The 18,251-nt window shown below is 43.4% G+C and overlaps 1 protein-coding gene across 1 annotated transcript in view; it reads right to left on the bottom strand.

The window, feature by feature from the left end:
* Window positions 1-2,900: 2,900 nt before the first annotated feature.
* The window catches only part of IGSF5 (immunoglobulin superfamily member 5), a 39,488-nt gene continuing 24,137 nt past the window's right edge, over window positions 2,901-18,251 (bottom strand). The window contains exons 5-8 of the mRNA XM_060149460.1: window positions 15,746-15,770; window positions 12,361-12,473; window positions 11,110-11,183; window positions 2,901-3,893 (exon numbers count right to left, since the gene is read on the bottom strand). Coding sequence (XP_060005443.1) covers window positions 3,798-3,893; window positions 11,110-11,183; window positions 12,361-12,473; window positions 15,746-15,770 — 308 coding nt within the window. The 3' untranslated portion in view covers window positions 2,901-3,797. The remainder of the gene's footprint in view (window positions 3,894-11,109; window positions 11,184-12,360; window positions 12,474-15,745; window positions 15,771-18,251) is intronic.

The following is an 18,251-nucleotide window of genomic DNA, read 5'->3' as shown; positions in this document are numbered from 1 at the left end:
ACTCAGTGCCTCCAGAATGCTAGGTTCTGTAAAGGTTACAAAAAGCGTAAATGACATGACATTTGTTTTGTCTCGGGATCCGTGTTCTGTGGCAACTTGGAGAGAGTAAACTATGAAGAAAAGAATATGGAATTCACTCACTGAACAGCTCTGCTTAACGGGAGACCAGAAGGTCTCCTGAACCTTCTGGGCTTTATCCTTGACTTGTACCCATTCAAGGATGGTGGCAGGAGACAGGATCACATTGACAGGGAGTAAAGAAGTTATTATAATAAACAAGAGTCTCACTTTTCAGCAGTTGAATTGTCAACTTTTCTCATAAAAAGGACTCTTTGGAAAGTATCAACTGAAAAAAAATGCACAACATGGGAGTTGTGAGTTAAGTTTTATTGGGGGTAAAATGAGGACTATAGCCCGGGAGACAGCATCTCAGAGAGCTCTGAGAAACTGTTCCAAAGAGGTAGGGGGGAAGGTCAGTATATATGTGGCTTTGGTGAAGGGGGAGTCCATGACATCAAGTACATAATTTTTGCAGAAGGTTTCTGCTAGTCTCGTGAAGGTTACTTCTAGTCACGAGGAGCAGACGTCACCATGAAGGATTTTAGCGCTTTTCTAGATCTGCAGAGATACAAGAATTAGGCTCATAAAAATCATCTCCTGAAAATAACTATCTGAAGGCCTGTTCTGCCAGGTTTTTTCTAGAGCACAGAGTGCCTCATTCCTGAACTCCTTTCAGAAGGTGTTGAAGGTCAGCAGCTGCAGTGGCTCATAATTTAATCATTGTAAATCTAGATGGCAAGTGCCGATTTGTAGGTGACAAAAGTGATACAGCTATATTCATGGTGTTTCGAAATTTTGCATTTTAGTTCTACTCTAAAGAAAATAGTGACCAATTCCCTCACATTAGGGACACAGTCTTAGAAGAGGTGATCTTTTTCGTAGGATCCTCTAAGTAGCAGGCATATACAAAATATTTGACAACCTATAAAACAGGAACACCACCCAATCAGAGTGGGTAGTGTAGGGGCACTGACCAATCAGAACGGTACAAAACAGAACACAGCCCCACGTTGTACCAGCAAATACTCCTTGAGTTAGTTGTCAATTCATAGGAGGGGGTCCAGGGTAGAGACCAAATGTGATTTATGATGAAGAAATACTTTAAAAATCATGATAGTATGCAGGTACACCTTGTTTTATTACTCTTTGCTTTACTGTGCTATGTAGATATTGCATTATTTACAAATTGAAGGTTTGTGACAACCCAGCGCAAGTCTATCGGCGCCATTTTTCCAAAAGCATTTGCTCACTTCACGTCTCTGAGTCCATTTTGGTAATTCTTGCAATATTTCAAACTTTTTCATTATTATTATACTCCTTATGGTTGTGGATGAAAAACGTTGCCTGCCATATCGGCAAACAAAGGGTGGTGCAGACATCAAGACCTCAGCCACTGCAGCCCCCGCAGGCGGTGCCCCGGAGGGGACTCAGGATGGGAAAGAAGACGATGCTGGCCCCGGAGAGCTGAGGTGCACATCGAAGGAATGATTGCAATGAGCCCAGGCTCTTGCATCTTCCCATGCATAGAAAAGCACTAAATTCCTTAGCCTGAGGTGTCTGGTTTTCTTTAATTAACAGTAACTTTTTGATGTTCCAACTACCTGCTCTTTGCTGCGAAACTGCTATATATCCTGGCTCCCCCCTGCCCTCTTTGGAGCGGTCCCTCAGAGTCCACTGAGAGGCTGCCTTCCAGGCTTGAAGTCCTCAGAAAATCTGCCAGGTAAAACATAATTCTCAAAAAAAAAAAAACATAATTCTCAACTTTTAGGCTGTGCAGCTTTTTTCAGTCGACATGGTTACCTGTGATCAGTGATCTTTGATGTGGCTCTTGCAAAAGGATTGCAACTCACTGAACTCTCAGATGACGGGGAGCATTTTTTAGCAAGAAAATATTTTTTAATTAAGGTCTGTGCGTTGTCTTTTAGACATAGTGCTAGGGCACATTTAATAGACTACTGTATAGTGTAAATGTCACTTTCACATGCACTGGGAAACCAAAACATTCCTGTTACTTGCTTTATTACTGTGTTCTGGAACCGAACCTGCAACATCTCCAAGGTCTGCCTGTATAACTTCTCTACCACTGGATTAGCACGCAGCGGTGTGGAGTGATAAGAAACATCATCACGATGAATGTGTGTCTTTTACCAGGTAACTTCAAGGAATTCACCACAATCTTAACACTTTTAAAAGTTGAATTCCATAAAGACGCAGACCTACTAGAGAATGGACTTGAGGACACGGGGAGGGGGAAGAGTAAGCTGGGATGAAGTGAGAGAGTGGCATGGACATATATACACTACCAAACCTAAAAGAGATAGCTAGTGGGAAGCAGCCGCATAGCACAGGGAGATCAGCTCGGTGCTTTGTGACCACCTAGAGGGGTGGGATAGGGAGGGTGGGAGGGAGATGCAAGAGGGAGGAGATATGAGGATATATGTATAACTGATTCACTTTGTTACAAAGCAGAAACTAACACACCATTGTAAAGCAATTATACTCCAATAAAAATGTTTTAAAAAAATTTGAATTCCACTTCAGCAATAGCGTGGTTGGGCCTGGGGGCCCAGAGCAGTTGCTAATTACTGGCCATCATAGCAATCTGTTCCAACCAGTGCAGAGCACAGCCAAATACTAGCCTCTACGTTAAATATGAAGTGATGGGGTGGACAGTGAAATACACTGAAAATCTCTACATGAAAAAAGAAAAATTTATAGAGGTCTCTGTTTTGTTTCTTGGAAAATTCTTGGTTCCTAAGCTCTATGATTCTTTAAACTACTCCTTGAATAGTAAAGAGTTAAGAAAAGCAATACAAGTTTTTTGGTGTTTTCCCTTTTATTTATGAAAGAACATATTGTCCATTTCCAGTTTTTTCATGGCTGGAGTATGTCCCCCACAAAACATAATCCACATCTAACTCATCCGAGGACAAGAGAACAAGACTGATGAGGGAGCAGATAAAAATGAATGTCTTCATGTCAATATTCAATAATGAGATATTTCTCAAGGTGCACATTAGCTTTAGAATTTAAAATTACTTATAACCTATAAGTTCTGATTTTCTGGGCAATTTTTATTTTTGTTTTTTGCCACACCACGCGGCTTGCAGGATCTTAGTTCCCTGACCAGGGATCGAACCCAGGCTATGGCAGTGAAAGCGCCAAGTCCTAACCACTGGACCATAAGGGAGCTCCCCATTCTGGGCAATTTTAGATGTCTGATTGATCTTAATTTTTATCCTCTTTTTTTCACAGATAATATGCAATAATACCCACATAGTAAACATACATAAATATCACTTCATAGGATTTCAGATAATAAAAACGTCTTAAATGTCATGGTGGGATGTAGACTTATCTACCATTTGTTGGGTCAGCAAGCAGGAGTGTTGAGTGATGAGAAGCACGATCATGATGAATTTGCAGCTTTTACTTAGTAACTATGGAATTCACTGAAATCTCAAAACATTTTAAAAGTCAAATTCCACTTTAGAAGCTGGGAAAATGGATTCCTTCCGTCCCTATAAAATATCCATTCCGATGATGACAACATCGCTTCTTCTAGGTCATGTTGGCAAAGCTAGAGCCCAGCCATAGGATGATGGAGAGCAATGGTGACACCATTGTGAGCAATGATGACATCATCATGAGCAGGGATGACATCATCATGAGCACTGACGATATTGTCGCGTTGTCGATGTAGCCAAGTGTTGTGTGGAGCCAAAGGGATGCCTGTACTATACCAAAGTCACATTCCTGACCTTCTTAGGACTGGCCACATTAAAGGAAACCTGTGGGCGACTTGCTGGGCCCAGCTGGTGCTGGTCAGATCCCTGGAGACAGAGAGAAAAGGGTAGATTGAGTTGGTTGAAATCATCATAACGGCACACTTGAGAAGGAAGCTCAACTCGTCAGCTAAGATAAAACGAGGGTGCAGAGAGGAGCACAAACGTTAACACAGGTCCTTCCTCTATGATTTTCAATAACACGCACTGCAGATGTTTCCCAAGTACAGGGCCTGAAGAGCGATCCAATTCAAAGAATCCAGTGTTTGTATGAAGGCAAATTACAGTAAAGATTCACTGTTTTGTTTTTCAATATTCCTATGGAAATTCTCACCATTGTGTGAAAATGTAAAATATTTCTAACCTTCTTTAAATAGCACACTTTCTTTCTAAAGGAAAGGAGCAAAACTGAAGAACTGACTCCGTGTCGATCGCCCACCTGTCTCCTCGGACAGTGTTCCTGGCTCTTACATTCTGAAATGTACTACCAAGCAGACCACTCACTCCTCTGAGGGGCCAATGCCTGTGGAAGAGTGTTGCCCTATTAAAATACATGCAGTGGACTTCCCTGGTGGCACAGTGGTTAAGAATCCACCTGCCAGTGCAAGGGGACACAGGTTCGAGCCCTGGTCCGGGTTGATCCCACATGCCCCGGAGCAACTAAGCCCGTGTGCCACAACTATTGAATCCCATGCACCTAGAGCCCGTGCTCCACAACAAGAGAAGTCACCGCAGTGAGAAGCCCACACACCACAATAAAGAGTAGCCCCTGCTCACCGCACCTAGAGAAAGCCTGTGTGCAGCAACAAAGACCCAATGCAGCCAAAACGAAATTAATTAATTAATTAAAAGTCATCAGTCCTTTACATAAAAAATAAATAAATAATTAAAATAAAATACAATACATGCAGCGTATTTTCCTGCCACCCTGAGAATGCTGACTCAGACTCCAGGGCACCCGAGCTGCATTTAACATCTTAAATAATGTAACTGGGCACCATAAATAATTTACATCACAATGGAACGTCAGCAAGTCTGGGGGGTGGAATCACGCTGACTCGTGGTTTTAATTCATTGACTCCCCATCACACAAGGATGCAGCCCCACAGGTCTGATAGGGCTACATCGCACCATAAAGGCGGTGCTTCTGCTGTGATGATGCCTGGGATTTTTGCTGTCGTTTGCCTTTTGTCTCCATGACATGGTTGCACCAACCATTGTTGTTTTCTAAGTTTATCAAGAGTTTATTTCTGTTGACCTCAATGGGGAAAAGATTAGCAGGGGAGACATCCTCCAGGTTTCAAGTTATTCATAACCTCACCCCCCAAAACTGAAAGAGTCAGGAGGAAAGACACAGAATTGCCTGAAATAACCAGAAAAATGGACTGACAGCGAGTCAAGGAGAGGAAAGGGTGGATCGTTTGATTGAAATATTCATCATGATGCAAAATATTTGCAAACCCTATGACTTCCTATCAAAATAAAAGGTGCTTCCCTTTCCCATTAACTGTAATTTTCAGAAAGAATTTCTGATTTTATTTATTAGTTTTGTGCCAGTGAGTTTCATGGGCAGTTACACCTGTGTTATCTGTACTTCACCAACAGAAATTCTTGTCTGGAAAATAATGTCGGTGTTATATAATCCTAACTGGAGATGCAGCCAGGATAGAAATAATCAGTGTAGAAAAGCGCCATGTTTTGGTTTATGTCAGTTTGTAAAATCAGTCTCTTTTTTTACCTTCTGAGCCTTCTTAAAATTTAGTGCATGCTCTGGGGTCTCTACAGCCCCAAATCCTCTTTCTATCCTTCGTATATATTGAATGCGATGTGCCTTAGACCCACCCAAAACATGGGAGATTTAAAAAGTGTTCCTCAGCTATGGTGCCATGTGGTTATGGAATATTCTGGTGCTGAGACGCTTCCATTTGATCTTCATCACAGCCCCACCACAAGCATCTCAGATCCTCCATGCTCTGTGGCAAGCGCCATGCAGTGGGGTTGTGAACACGGATCTTTCCAAATGCACAGATGTAAGCAAACTCCCAAAACTCAGAATGACTCTCCCTTAGAAACAATGCAATACGCGTCTGTTTTCACGCTGAGCCACAAAACAATTTCCTTAAAGCAGATTGCCTGGGGAACAAGGTAAAAATGCCCTTTCTTCGGTCGTATCTTCCAGAGATTCTGATCCAGAAATTCTGGAACAGACTCAGGAGTGTGCATTTTAACAAGCCCTCCCCCCGCCCCCAAAGAGCTTCTCTGTACTGAGGACCACAGCTCGATGAGCAGGCACCCAGATAAGTGTGTCTCCAGGTGCTGGCTGCACCCCCACGCTCAGTGAGCATTCTTTGGTACCCAGGATACAGGAAACACTTCCCGCATTTCTGCCCATTGGTTATAGGAATGAGGATTCTCCATCTCAGCCTCTGGTAAAGAGCCCCAAGTTCACGGGGCACCCTGGCAAGGCAGAGGGCTGAGAGGTAGGGATGAGCATGGGAGGTGCTCCCGGCGGCTAGCGGGGGTGTCTTCCCACGGTTTACAAGCCAGCAACTCCCAATGGACCTGGCCTACATCAGCCATGGCCCCCTGTGGCCTCTGACCACAGTGGCTGACCTTCTATGGAGCCAATCTCCAGCCCACAGCCTGTCCCCGATGACACTGTCCCTGATGACACTGTCCCTGAGCTGAGCCCGCACCCCTTCTGACGTTTTCAAGGACGGTCAGCACTGAAAGCGTTGGGAGACAACTGGAGATCTGAGAAAAGAGGTTTGCCACGACTTCCATGCTGCCATTCCCCACAGCAGAGTGGGCCTCTGGCGTTCCGGACCTTAACGGGAAGGATGTCGGAGGAGCGAGAGTCGTGGGGGGCTGGTGTCGTGGCGACGGGGTTTCACCCCTTCCTAAAGCACTAAGAATCCAGGCTCCTGTTCTAGTAACTGTTGAGCATAGGATGTAATTTAAATCATACTTGGCAATGCATGATGAAGACGCAGCGTGTAGAGGCTCTCTGCAGCCTGCAGATGTAGACACAGGTGGTGGAACTCTGGGTGGGAGTGACCCCGAAAACCGCCCTCTCCTCAGCAACTGTGCGCAGCTCTGAGCAGACATGGCCACAGACTCCAGGGCCTTCTCTCCTTGTAAGGGAGTCCACATGATGCCAGCAAGAGTACAGGCACCATCAACCCCAGGGAGGGGTACAGTACTGCCTCTGCCCAGTGTGGTTACCATGAATGCCTTGGGACTCTGAGCAAATCATAAGTACTGGGTGGGGTGAAATGACGAAGTAGGCAAGTCCATCTTTGGCAAAGTCGCACTCTCCCCTCCTGCAAGCCCCACTGCCATCTTACTATAAGGCAGCCAATAACCCTTCAATCTAGCCACGTGTCAGAGCCCCCTTAGCTGGCTCTAAAATGCAGAGATGCCCAGGCTGCCTCCCCAGCTCTACTGAGACAGGAAGTCTGCAGGTGGGGGCCAAGAGCCTGGACATCCCAAAGGCCACAGCGATGAGTCAGGCCCTTCGGGTTTCCCCTTTCTTGGATCATGTTTGAACGAGAGAGCCTTGAAGAAAACCCAAAGTGACCAAGATTCCAAAGGAGCCAAATGGCAGTTTGACCTGGAATCATGTATCTTTCTTCGGGGATTCAAAACAAAATGTTGCATCCTCGTCTATGTTTGTCAAGTAATATTTTTTGTCATGATTTCACTGTGGTGATCAGTCCGTAGGCACACGGGCTCCTGGTGTCGCCCTGTTGGTGACAGCACAATGCTGGGCTTTGAGAAGCTTCTCCACTGGAAGGAATTACTGTGTAAGGAATGCCCAGAATGAATGCTGTGCTAGACTGTGTGTAGTCAACGGCCGTCCACTACGTAAGACCTCCTGCGATGCAGAGGGCAAACAAGACACCAGCCGAGCAGAAGAGGAGACAGCGTGGAGAGAACACGCACACGCGGACTTGTGAGTTGTTGTACTTGCCAAAGCCAAGATGGCGCTGCTCTGAGTGAGACCTGTTGACCCAGAGCTGGAGCCTCAGCTGCTGTCAGGCACACCCTGTCTCCGCCCACAGGACTTGCGTCTGACCCAACCAGCTCCACAGTGATGGAGCCTGGGCTGCGCTTTTGCTGCAGGCTGACTCACAGCTTGAGATCTCTCGGTTTAACTGACAGGTGTTTCGGGACCTGAGCCCAGCGCAGATTTTCTGCAAGACTGTCATCTGTAGTCAACCACCCTGAGCTCTAACAAGCCAGCTTCTCAGGCAGGAGTCTCGCTGGGCACCTGCTCTAGGCCCCTGAGGCCCACGTGGGTGGCCACACCCCACAGCAGCAAGGACGGCAAAGGGGACAAAATGAGCCACACAGAGACAAGTGGAGAGGAAGGCAGGATGAAAGGACAAAGGACGGGGCTCTGAAGAGCTCTCCTGTCCTGGGCCCTCCAGGGAGCAAAGCTCATTGCACATGGAGAAAGTTTATGAGGAAAGAAAGCACAGATTGCACTGTGCTTGCTCTGTGGCCTAAGGGGTTCTGAGGAAAGTCCGCATGAGCCTGCACAGCAGGGGGCGTGGCCACACAGACCAGGCTGGGCTGCAGGCCTGGCCTTGGCAAGTTCTAAAGGAACCTCTGGCTAAGGGTCGCCTGGACCTGCTTCTACAGGCTATGGCTTGACCACCTGGTGGCTCTTCAGTGGCCTGAGGATGACATGCAGGACTATGTCCTCTTTGGAATAAGGACACAGAAGAGACCTACTGAAGGCCCAGCCCTTTCCTCTACTGACCATCTTGTTCCCTCCCTCCTTTTTTTTTTTAATTGAAGTACAGTTGATTTACAATGTCATGTTAGTTTCAGGTGTATAGCAAAGCGATTCAGTTACATGTATTGGGTTGGCCAAAAAGTTCGTTCGGGCTCTTCCATAAGATGTTGCAGAAAACCCAAATGAACTTTTTGGCCAGCCCCAATGTATATATATTCAGATTCTTTTCCCTCATAGGTTATTACAAAGTATTGAGTAGAGTTCCCTGTGCTATACAGTAGGACCTTGTTGTTTATCTATTTTATATATAGTAGTGTGTACCTGTTAATCCAAAACTCCTAATTTGTCTCTCTTCCCCCTTTCCCCTTTGGGAACCGTAATTTTGTTTTCTGTGTCTGTGGGTCTATTTCTGTTTTGTAAATAAGTTCTTTTGTATCATTTTTTTAGATTCCACACAGAAGTGATATTATATGATATTTGTCTGCTCCCTCCTCCTTTAAGTGCCTCACGGGAAGCATAGCTCACAGTACATCTCACGTTCAGGTTCTTCAAATGGGCATCCAGGACAGAGTGCCTGGGCCCACACCGGCAAGGCACCCTTTGCTTAATGACCAAAGATAGGCCTCTTCATAAATGTGCTTGTCCAAGTTCCCTCGCTTAGAAAAATCCAGCTATTTAAAAACCCTTTGTCAGTTTCTAGCTCAGGCAAAAACAGTTCATCTTCCTTTCATCCTCTTTGTTTCTTAAGGACCCTGGTGCTCTGGCCAAGATGCCCTGCTTCCCTAGTAGCCTTACAAACACTTCAAGAAACACAGATATGTGTGTTACCAGCCCCCAGGGCCCAGCAGCTCAATGGCCACTGTGCTTTTTCCACCAATAGATTATTTAACCGGTTACATGTCTAAGTAGCAGAAACTTCTTAAATTTCTCTCCCTGTATATTTTCAAAACAACACTTCAAGCTTAAGAGCACCCATTCAGAGCTCCAAACGTCATCCTCCATTCCTGTATCCAAATGCATCTAGACTTCCCCTTTCTCCTCATTTATATCAAGGGGAATCAACTGACATGACCCTCTTCTGTATCTCCTCCCCACCTGCCCCATCCTCCACTGCAGACCTGAGCACTGTGACTTGTCAGGTGGAAAGACACAGAACAGAAAAAGGTAACCACAGAAAGGCCACGGAAGTAAAGATTGGCTTAAGTGTCTTCTTGGAGTGACCATGCTTGGCGCTGGGGAAGAGAGAGCCACTTCATCAGACCGCATTCCCCACTCAGGTCCAGTCGGGGGGTCTTGACAGGAAACATCCTTCACAGCCCAGCAATTACTCCCTTTCACCCACCATCTCTTAGTCAAGCCACCAGCCCTTCGAAGGGGAAACGGTTGCATCTCTACAGTCAAGAGATATATGTGCCCAAGAGAGCAGCCTTGATGGGAAGAATTTTATGTCTCTATTTTCCTGCCACCCAGCCTGAGGAAGTAGCTTGAACTCGTACCAGGGGCTCACAATTTGTCCCATAGGCCCATCTGCTTTTGTGAAGACCCCTCATACGTCTTCCCGCCTGGCTACCTTGGTTGCCGCTAATAGCATCATTTCATTCCTCCCGATACGTGGCTGAGCATCAATCAAAGCTCCCCTTCCCCCCAAAGGCCTGGGAGGCACACATCACTGGCAAGCTGTATGTATGGAGCTGAATCCCGACCGCAGGAAGGAATATTACAGCCTGGAGCCGCCTGGAAACTCAAGTGAACATCTACGCCAGGAAGGAAAGATGGGGCTTCGAAGGCACACGTTCAGCAGTAGCTCCTCAGGCCAGTAGCAACTCCAAGGCAGAACAAAGCCAAGGCCACCTGATCCAGCAAACTGCCGGAAGCCCAATCTGTGAGTCTGGCTTTCCCAAAAGCTAAATGGGGAAAACACCCACTGGGGACATTATGGCAGAATCGCATCCCAGTACTTCTCCTTTGAAGATGCACAGGCCAGAAAATGGTCCTGGTTATATGCACATTTGTTTAATATGATTTTTGGATATAAAGAATCATATTTTCTGCATATGAACTCTAATTCATTCATGAGTGACAACCAATGCTAACTCAGTGTTGGAAAATGAACGTACGGTGTCCTCACGGTTCCTAATGGATGGTTTTCTTTATGTTTAATGTCCCTTGGAAGGAGGTGTCCATCGAAAGTTGCCTAGCAACCAGGAACACCTGCGATCGTGCCTCTGCCTGGAGCCCCAGACTCACACATCCATCTGCACGCCCCATACCTCTGTGTGGACGTCTAACTGACACATCAAGATTACCAGCCCCCAACTGAACTTCTGGTCTTTCCCAAAAAAACCCACTACAAAGAGATACTACGTGTCCCAGCCCCATTCCTCCATGCTGGCCCGTTGACTTGGAGGTGAGCAAAGGCCACGTTTGTCCATCATGAATGTAATGTAATCACCTACCATAGGGGAAGGGTTTTTAAGTAGCAAAAAAAAAGTCCAAAAGGGAGAAGAATGTCTGAATCACCTGATACGGTTGCCTACTGACACGTTGTTCTGGAACACTGGATTCAGAGGACTTTGCAGGGAGAGAAGCAGTCTCTGCAACAGCAAAATGATTTTAGAGTCACAAGTGACCAAAACCACACTACCTATTCTACCAATTCCAATCCATAAAGAAATACCTTTGCTTTTAAGTAGTACCCCTGGCATCAATAATCTGTAACCACAAACGGTTTTCTTTTTAAAGTTTACTTGAGGTTACATATTTTTAGAACTTTATCTTTCTAATGAAATTAAAAACATAGCAAAAGGACTCAAAATCGATTCCTTTCTTGACAGGTTAGTCTCATTCAGAGACAAAATGAATCCATAGCTTTGATGGCTCGTCGAGGGAAATAAACACAGGGGAAAAAAGGAGCCAGAGAGGTTCAGTTTGGGCCATGATTTTGGTCAAGCTACTTAATTAATCATATAAAATATTAATGAATAAATATTCTATCACAGGAAATTCTGCAAGAGGCTTTGATCGGATTATCAAAGGAAACTGTCAATGCTTTGTGGAATTCTTTTAAATCTGAAGCATACAATTTGGAATGTACCTAGGAGACAGCCACGGGAAAATGGAAATTATGGGGTTGCCAAGAATAGAGTCCCAATCTCAGTGAACAAAAGTTTTCTAGCCTCTCGGTAAGAATCAGTTAACCAAAACTCTATCTCTGGAATTTGTTTTGCCGGCAACTTGTGAGGGCCAGTCTCCCTCCCCAACCACTGAGGGGTAATCTGTACCATCTCTCTTTCTCTCAACTGCTTTCAAAAGGATCTTGGTTCAGATACTACCCTTGTCCCTCACTAGTGACAGTGGTTTCAGAGACACCCCCCCTTATGACTGTCAGATTGAAGAGGAAAAGATTTCTTGCTGAATTTCAGACTTAATTGAAGTTTGGGGGCAGTTACCCTCGATGTATTCAAATGCCTCTTCACACACTTTAAGGTAGAAGCATTTTTTTAAAAAGAGAGAAAACACTGAGAAAAAAATTATTTTTAAAAAATTCTTAAGATTTCCACCTCGATTTCTTTTAAACTTTAGACAAATAGGTGGGTTTTGACTGTTATCTTCTCCTAGAATATTTCTAGTTCTGGAATGTCGCTTTCTTCTAAAAATTACTCCCCAAATAATGACCGCCAACCACTAAGGCAGCCGCCTTCAGAAGCCGGTGTTTGATGGGTCAGCCTCTCTCCCAACACTTTCCCTTCCAGGTCTTTCTGCTGCACCCACCTGGCCACTGACTTGTGGTCCATGGCTCATCTGAACTGTAGCCATAGTTTTCATTCCCGCTTTTTAACTTTGTCCCAGAAATGTCTTTGTTTGTCTTCATATTTGCAGATTTCCTAGAATTAGACCATTTGAAAAAGCCAAATGTTAATCAGCAATGGACGCTCGTGTCTCACTACCCCACCCAGAGCGTTCACACACGATGAACTCACCACAAGGCCGAAGCTCAGGCACTGGCCTCTGGAGGGTGGCTAGCAACGGGATGTACCCTCACAGCCACCAGCACGGCTGTGTGGATGCCCTGTGTCTCGCACACTCCTCTTATGGGGAGAAATGGAACTTTATCATGATAGGTCCATAGACTCCAGTCCCCTGGTGGTTGGTACTCAACTCTCAGACACCAGTGACCAGATAAAGCAGGACTGGCCAGCTATGACCCACAGCCCAAATCCAGCTCCCTGTCTGTTTTTTTAAATAAAGTTTTACTGGAACCCGTCTGCTTCCATATTGTCTATGGCTGCTTTCCTGTTACAGCAGCAGAGTTGAGTAGTTGTAACAGAGAGCACGTGGCCCCCAAAACCCCAAAGTTTTACCATCTGGCCCTTGATAGAAGAAGTATGCCCGCCTCTGAAATAAAGCAAAGGTTGGGCAGCTTCCCAGGGGAAAGAAGTTTGGCAATGGATACCCAAAGATTTTTAAATATTTATGCTTAACCACTAAGAATTGATTATAATAAGCAAGGGAAATACGCAAGGGTATGTGCAAAGATTTATCTGAAAGAATGTTCATTCATGAGCTATTTATACTAGCAAAAGTGCCAATACAGGTGCCCAGCCATAGGTAGGGAACTAGTAAATTAAATGACAATGCATCTCTAAAGTGGAATTCCATGCCACCTGTAAAAATTATTACAGGTGAGAACGCTCATACACTGCTGGTAGAAGTGTAAACTGCTACACCCACTTTGAAAATTGTATGGTAACATCATCTAAAGCTGAACACATACCTGTCCTATGACCCAGCTTGCACTAATAGATTATACCCAACAGAATACAAAACAGGAATGAGGACTGGTGTACATGTCACCAAAAGACACACACAAGATCGCTTAGTGCAGTAATGTTCGTCACGGTCCCAAATGCCCTTTAAGTGTAAAATGGAAAAATCAACTGCTTATATACCCCTTACTTGGTATTATATAGTAAGAAACCACTGACATCTACATTCAATAATATGATTGATCTCACAGCCTGAAGTTCAAGAAGGCAGACATATCACATGACTTCATTTATATCAAGTTTATACAACTCTAACTTCTGGGGATGTGGGGATAGATGTCAGAAGACATGACCTTTGAGGAAGAGGCAGCAGATGATTTCATGGAGGCCTGAGTAGGGGCTGGGGTCCTGGGGGTGTCCTAGTTCTGCGTCAGCAGTCCAGGTCCACATGCTTTATGAAAATTAATCAAGCTACGTACTCACGATTTGTGTACTTTTCTGTAGTTATATTTTAATAAAAAACTTTATTAAGCAAATGAAACAAAAACATTGCAGTCAAGTATTTGTCAACAGAAATAATCTTCAGAATAGTGTCAAGTGAGGAGAGAAAGATATTAAATGATGTTTATTATGATCCAAATTTCACAGAACATATACGTGTGTGTATCTTGGTGAACACACATGTGTGTAAATATATACTTACTTAGGTAACAGTTACTTCTGGGCAATAGAATTAGGGGTGATTTTAAAACCATTTTTTATAAACTATCTTTACTTAAAAATTTTTTTCTAAAATAAGCATGCATTGATCCTATAGGAAAAATATATATACGAAATATATATATATATATATATATATATATATATGTTCTTTTAATGCAGTAGAAATCTGTGAGCAGCTAGAGTTAGCACTGTTGACCCAGTGGGAGGGGAAACAGGTACAACACAGGGGCCCCAGTGAGCTGCCCCATTTTTCTTCCCTGGGCCCAATGCACTTGGATCTAAGGGTAAGAGCTGCACACGGACAAGAGCTCAGGCCCTGAGCAAGGTCAGCTGGTTCATATTCGGACCCTTCCATTCTCTGGACAGGAGATACTGAGCACATTACTTAACCTCCCTATACCCCTCAGCTTCTTCATCTACAAAATGGAAAAACAGTCTCATAAAATCATTGGGAGAATTCAGGAAGATAACCTCCACCAAGTGTAAAATAGCCTGACACGCATGCTAGGCACTCATGCTAGCTCTTACTGTTGCTACTTGTGTCATGATTATTATTGCCATTGTTATTGCTGTTCTCTACCCATTGCCTTGAATAGCTGTTGATCACTGTACTACGTTTTGAAATCACCTAAGATCCCAGAGAATAGAATTGACATTACACAGTCAATAATGACGAACAGAAGAATTCAGACCGCCACCCTGCTGGTGATAGCAATTGAGAGAAATTCCAGTATAATTACAGAGGTCAGTTTCCTTGCCTCTCCTCTTGCCCCAAGTCAGGCCCCAAAGGAGGTGCATTTTCAGATTTCTGCTTTATGGCATCCTCAGAGAAAGCGAACCACGTTATCACCAGGGAGTGACTGGGGTCGAGGGAAAATGGATGGTATCTGTTACATGATGATTACATACATCGTCCTTCACCACATGTAGCCGGAAGATATTTTAAATCACAACATTTCACATATTAAAATTATTTAATAAAATACTGAAAAGTAGATGGGGTTTTAACAGCCCCAACAAAATCACCACTGTCTAAAAATCCTTCCCCTGAGTGTATTTATAATTATGTAAATATTGCAGACATTGAAACTGGCTTTAGTAAGTGCTTGACATAGTTACCTTAAAAGTGCTTGCAGTTACTTCTGGACAGCCATGAGGATGGCAGGAATTTCTCTGTCCCTCCGCCCTGAACAGTGAGCTGTGAACACTCCTAATCTGTCTGCCTGTTCGGTTTCATTGCCTTAGTCACCCAGCTGGTCTCACTGTCTCTACCACCCCAGAAATTCCAGCAGGACCTCTGCCTGGTTCTTTGACATCCTTGAAATGGCCCTCACATCTCTAGCCTTGATTCAAAGCAGGAGGGCCAACAGTCACAGTACAGAGTGTCCTCTTGTGGAAAGAGTTGCGAATGCCAGACACCAACTAAACTCCACTCCACTTTCCTAAGTGAGGAAGTCAAACTTAGGCAGTAGGAACCTACCTATTTTATTCTGCAATTAATGTTGCCCTATGAGTTTGTGATTGGCATATGTGTTTTTCAGAGTTGTCCCTTTTTAGTACCTAATTTTGAGTAACATAATCCTAAAATTCCACAGCTCTGTGTATCTGTGTTGGTTGGTTTTCATTTGTTTTTTATTTTCAGAAAACTGATGTGATCTCAAACTTACCTTATTTCACTTTGATAGCTAGATTCTGCCAAAAAAAAAAAAAAGGAAGAAAATCACATTAGCAAAATCAGGATAGTTATTCTGAAAATAAAATCTCATCAATTTTTCTAGGTCCCCTGATTTTAAATACTCACATTACTGAGTGTTTGTGATCCAATAGATATTAAGCTTCCCAAAAGTGAACTATCAAATGACTTCCAAGCTTAAGGAAAGCAGAATTCGCTATTCACTATCATAAATATAAGTATTTGTGATACTTGGGTACCTGAAATATAGTAGGTGCCCAGTAAGTACTTAGTGAGTACTGAATCTAATTTCTGAGGTTATAAAGACTCTACTGTTCACCATAAAGAGATGCTCTGTGTTCCCAGTCCGTGCTGTCAGTCATTCAGTACTTACCTGTTCAGGCACCATGCCAGTGCTATGCAAGGTGTTATTTCATCTAATCGTCACAACAACCCGAGAGGTAGGTGTTAGCATCATCATATTTTTAACAAACTAGATACTATTACAAGAGTATAACCATGTCTTTAACAGATAAGGAATTTCATTGCTTCAGCACTATATTTCTTTTGTTCCGAAATACATTTTCAATCAATATGTACCAATGTTATCAATTCATACAGTTGTGTCCACACCCCAAAAGCTCTCGTTAAATTGCTAATGTTTTTCATCAATGGATTCTTGGACTGGAGGGACTCTAGCGTTTCACAATGGGGAGTAACACACAGCAGCCCCCATCCATCTGGCACTAAAGCCAGTGTGCTTTGCACTTTCGCCGTCCCATCTAGGGCTCCTATGAATCAAGCTTTATCAAGATCAAAAAAATATTCATTTTCCTTATTTTTTGGATAATGTTCTCACTTATTTGCAGTTCTGACAACATCCGCTGATTCACACCTCAAATTGAACCTCAGAAGCAACCTTCTTTGAATTGAAGGGGAGAGATTATCTAGTGTCCCTCTGGTAATAGAGGAATGTCACTAGTGTTCCCGTGAAGCTTCGACCCCAAAGCCTCCAGGCCACACTGAGTGGGGTCCTCAGCCGTCCTCAGTCAGTCTCCAGCAAACCAGGCAGAGTACTGAGAATTCTCCAGGCACCAACAAAGCAGAGCTTTGTTTTAAAATACTCTTTAAAACACTTGCTATTTAATATTTGTAAGCATGGAAATAATTATCATGGGACAATCCAAGGGTTCGCTGGATCCTATACATTTATGTCAAGGTGAAGTGTAGCATCCATTGTGAATCAACTTTTCAAAGTTAAATGAAGGATAAAATCTAGGACAGATCACGATCACACAAACTTTTATTATGTTAATTTACTTAATTCTCATAACCAATCTATAGGATAAGACTTATCCCCATTTTGTAAATGAGGAAGCTAAGAATCAGAGAATCTCCCTGGTGCACATCCTGTGTGGCCACAAACCTTCTTACTAGGCTGGCGTGGGACAGACAAAAGCCTAAGAGATGCAGAAGTCCAAATAAATAGAATGTTCTCCAAATATGCCACAATAGCTAATGTCAGAAATAATAATCTGAAGGCAATGAACAATCCTAGTCAGTTCTAAATTAAAATTTAATTTATTCATAGTTTTCATTAAAATCCAGTGGTTTTCTTTTCTTTTTTTTTTTTTTTTGAGTAATGCATCTGTGGCACACAGGGTAACTCCTAGGTAAAAACAAATTCCCATCAAATATGGGTCAACAGGTATTTACTACTTTTCACTTCTGTTTCCTAAAGAATAAAGGTATACCACAGAATTAATTCCCCAAGGACAAACCAAACCCATGCAGGAGCTAAGGCTAGACAATTAGCCTAGTTAAGGCTGGACCATGAACTTCACATGGAATATCTCACTAAAAGAACTATTCTGAGTAAAAGAGTTGGGTAACATGGTGCCTGGCAGACATGCAAAAAGCGCTCATCGAGTGACAGTTAGTCTTAATAAAACTAAAAGTGCAATTAAACTGACATGTAGCTAAACATCAAAACTCTAAGAAAATTAATTTAATATTCAAATTTAAATATTTAATTTAAATATTCAGTAGGAGTACGTGGAGGTTTCATGAGAGAAAGAAAGACAAAGATGGACACACACACTGAACACTTGGAAAGTCCTGAGCTGTCCATGTGACAAAGTCCCTGTGGTTTCTGAAATCACAAACTAACTCCAGAATAAGCCCACCCCAATGTTGATGAACTCACCCTAATATTAATAAGCTCACCTCTATGTTGGCCTGCCCCCCAAACAAGGCCACTCCTTCATATATCTTGGGGTATCTCAAAAGACTTCATTTAGAAGACATGTGTAACTATTTTTATTTACTTTATTTGTACTACTTTTGTTAACAGAAGACCATGTTTTTCTTTCTACCACTACACCAATATTCACCTACAAAAGGAGACTCAGAATTCTACAAAATAGAAAATAATCTTTTGATGTGTTCAGATAGGTGGGTATTATTCTAGAAAAAACATAGCATGTAAATGACAGATTGGG

This window comes from Lagenorhynchus albirostris, chromosome 5, assembly GCF_949774975.1.
Source record: "Lagenorhynchus albirostris chromosome 5, mLagAlb1.1, whole genome shotgun sequence".
Lineage (NCBI taxonomy): Eukaryota > Metazoa > Chordata > Mammalia > Artiodactyla > Delphinidae > Lagenorhynchus > Lagenorhynchus albirostris.
The sequence above is the reverse complement of the archived record's forward strand: the minus strand, read 5'-3'. Positions and strand labels throughout refer to the sequence as shown.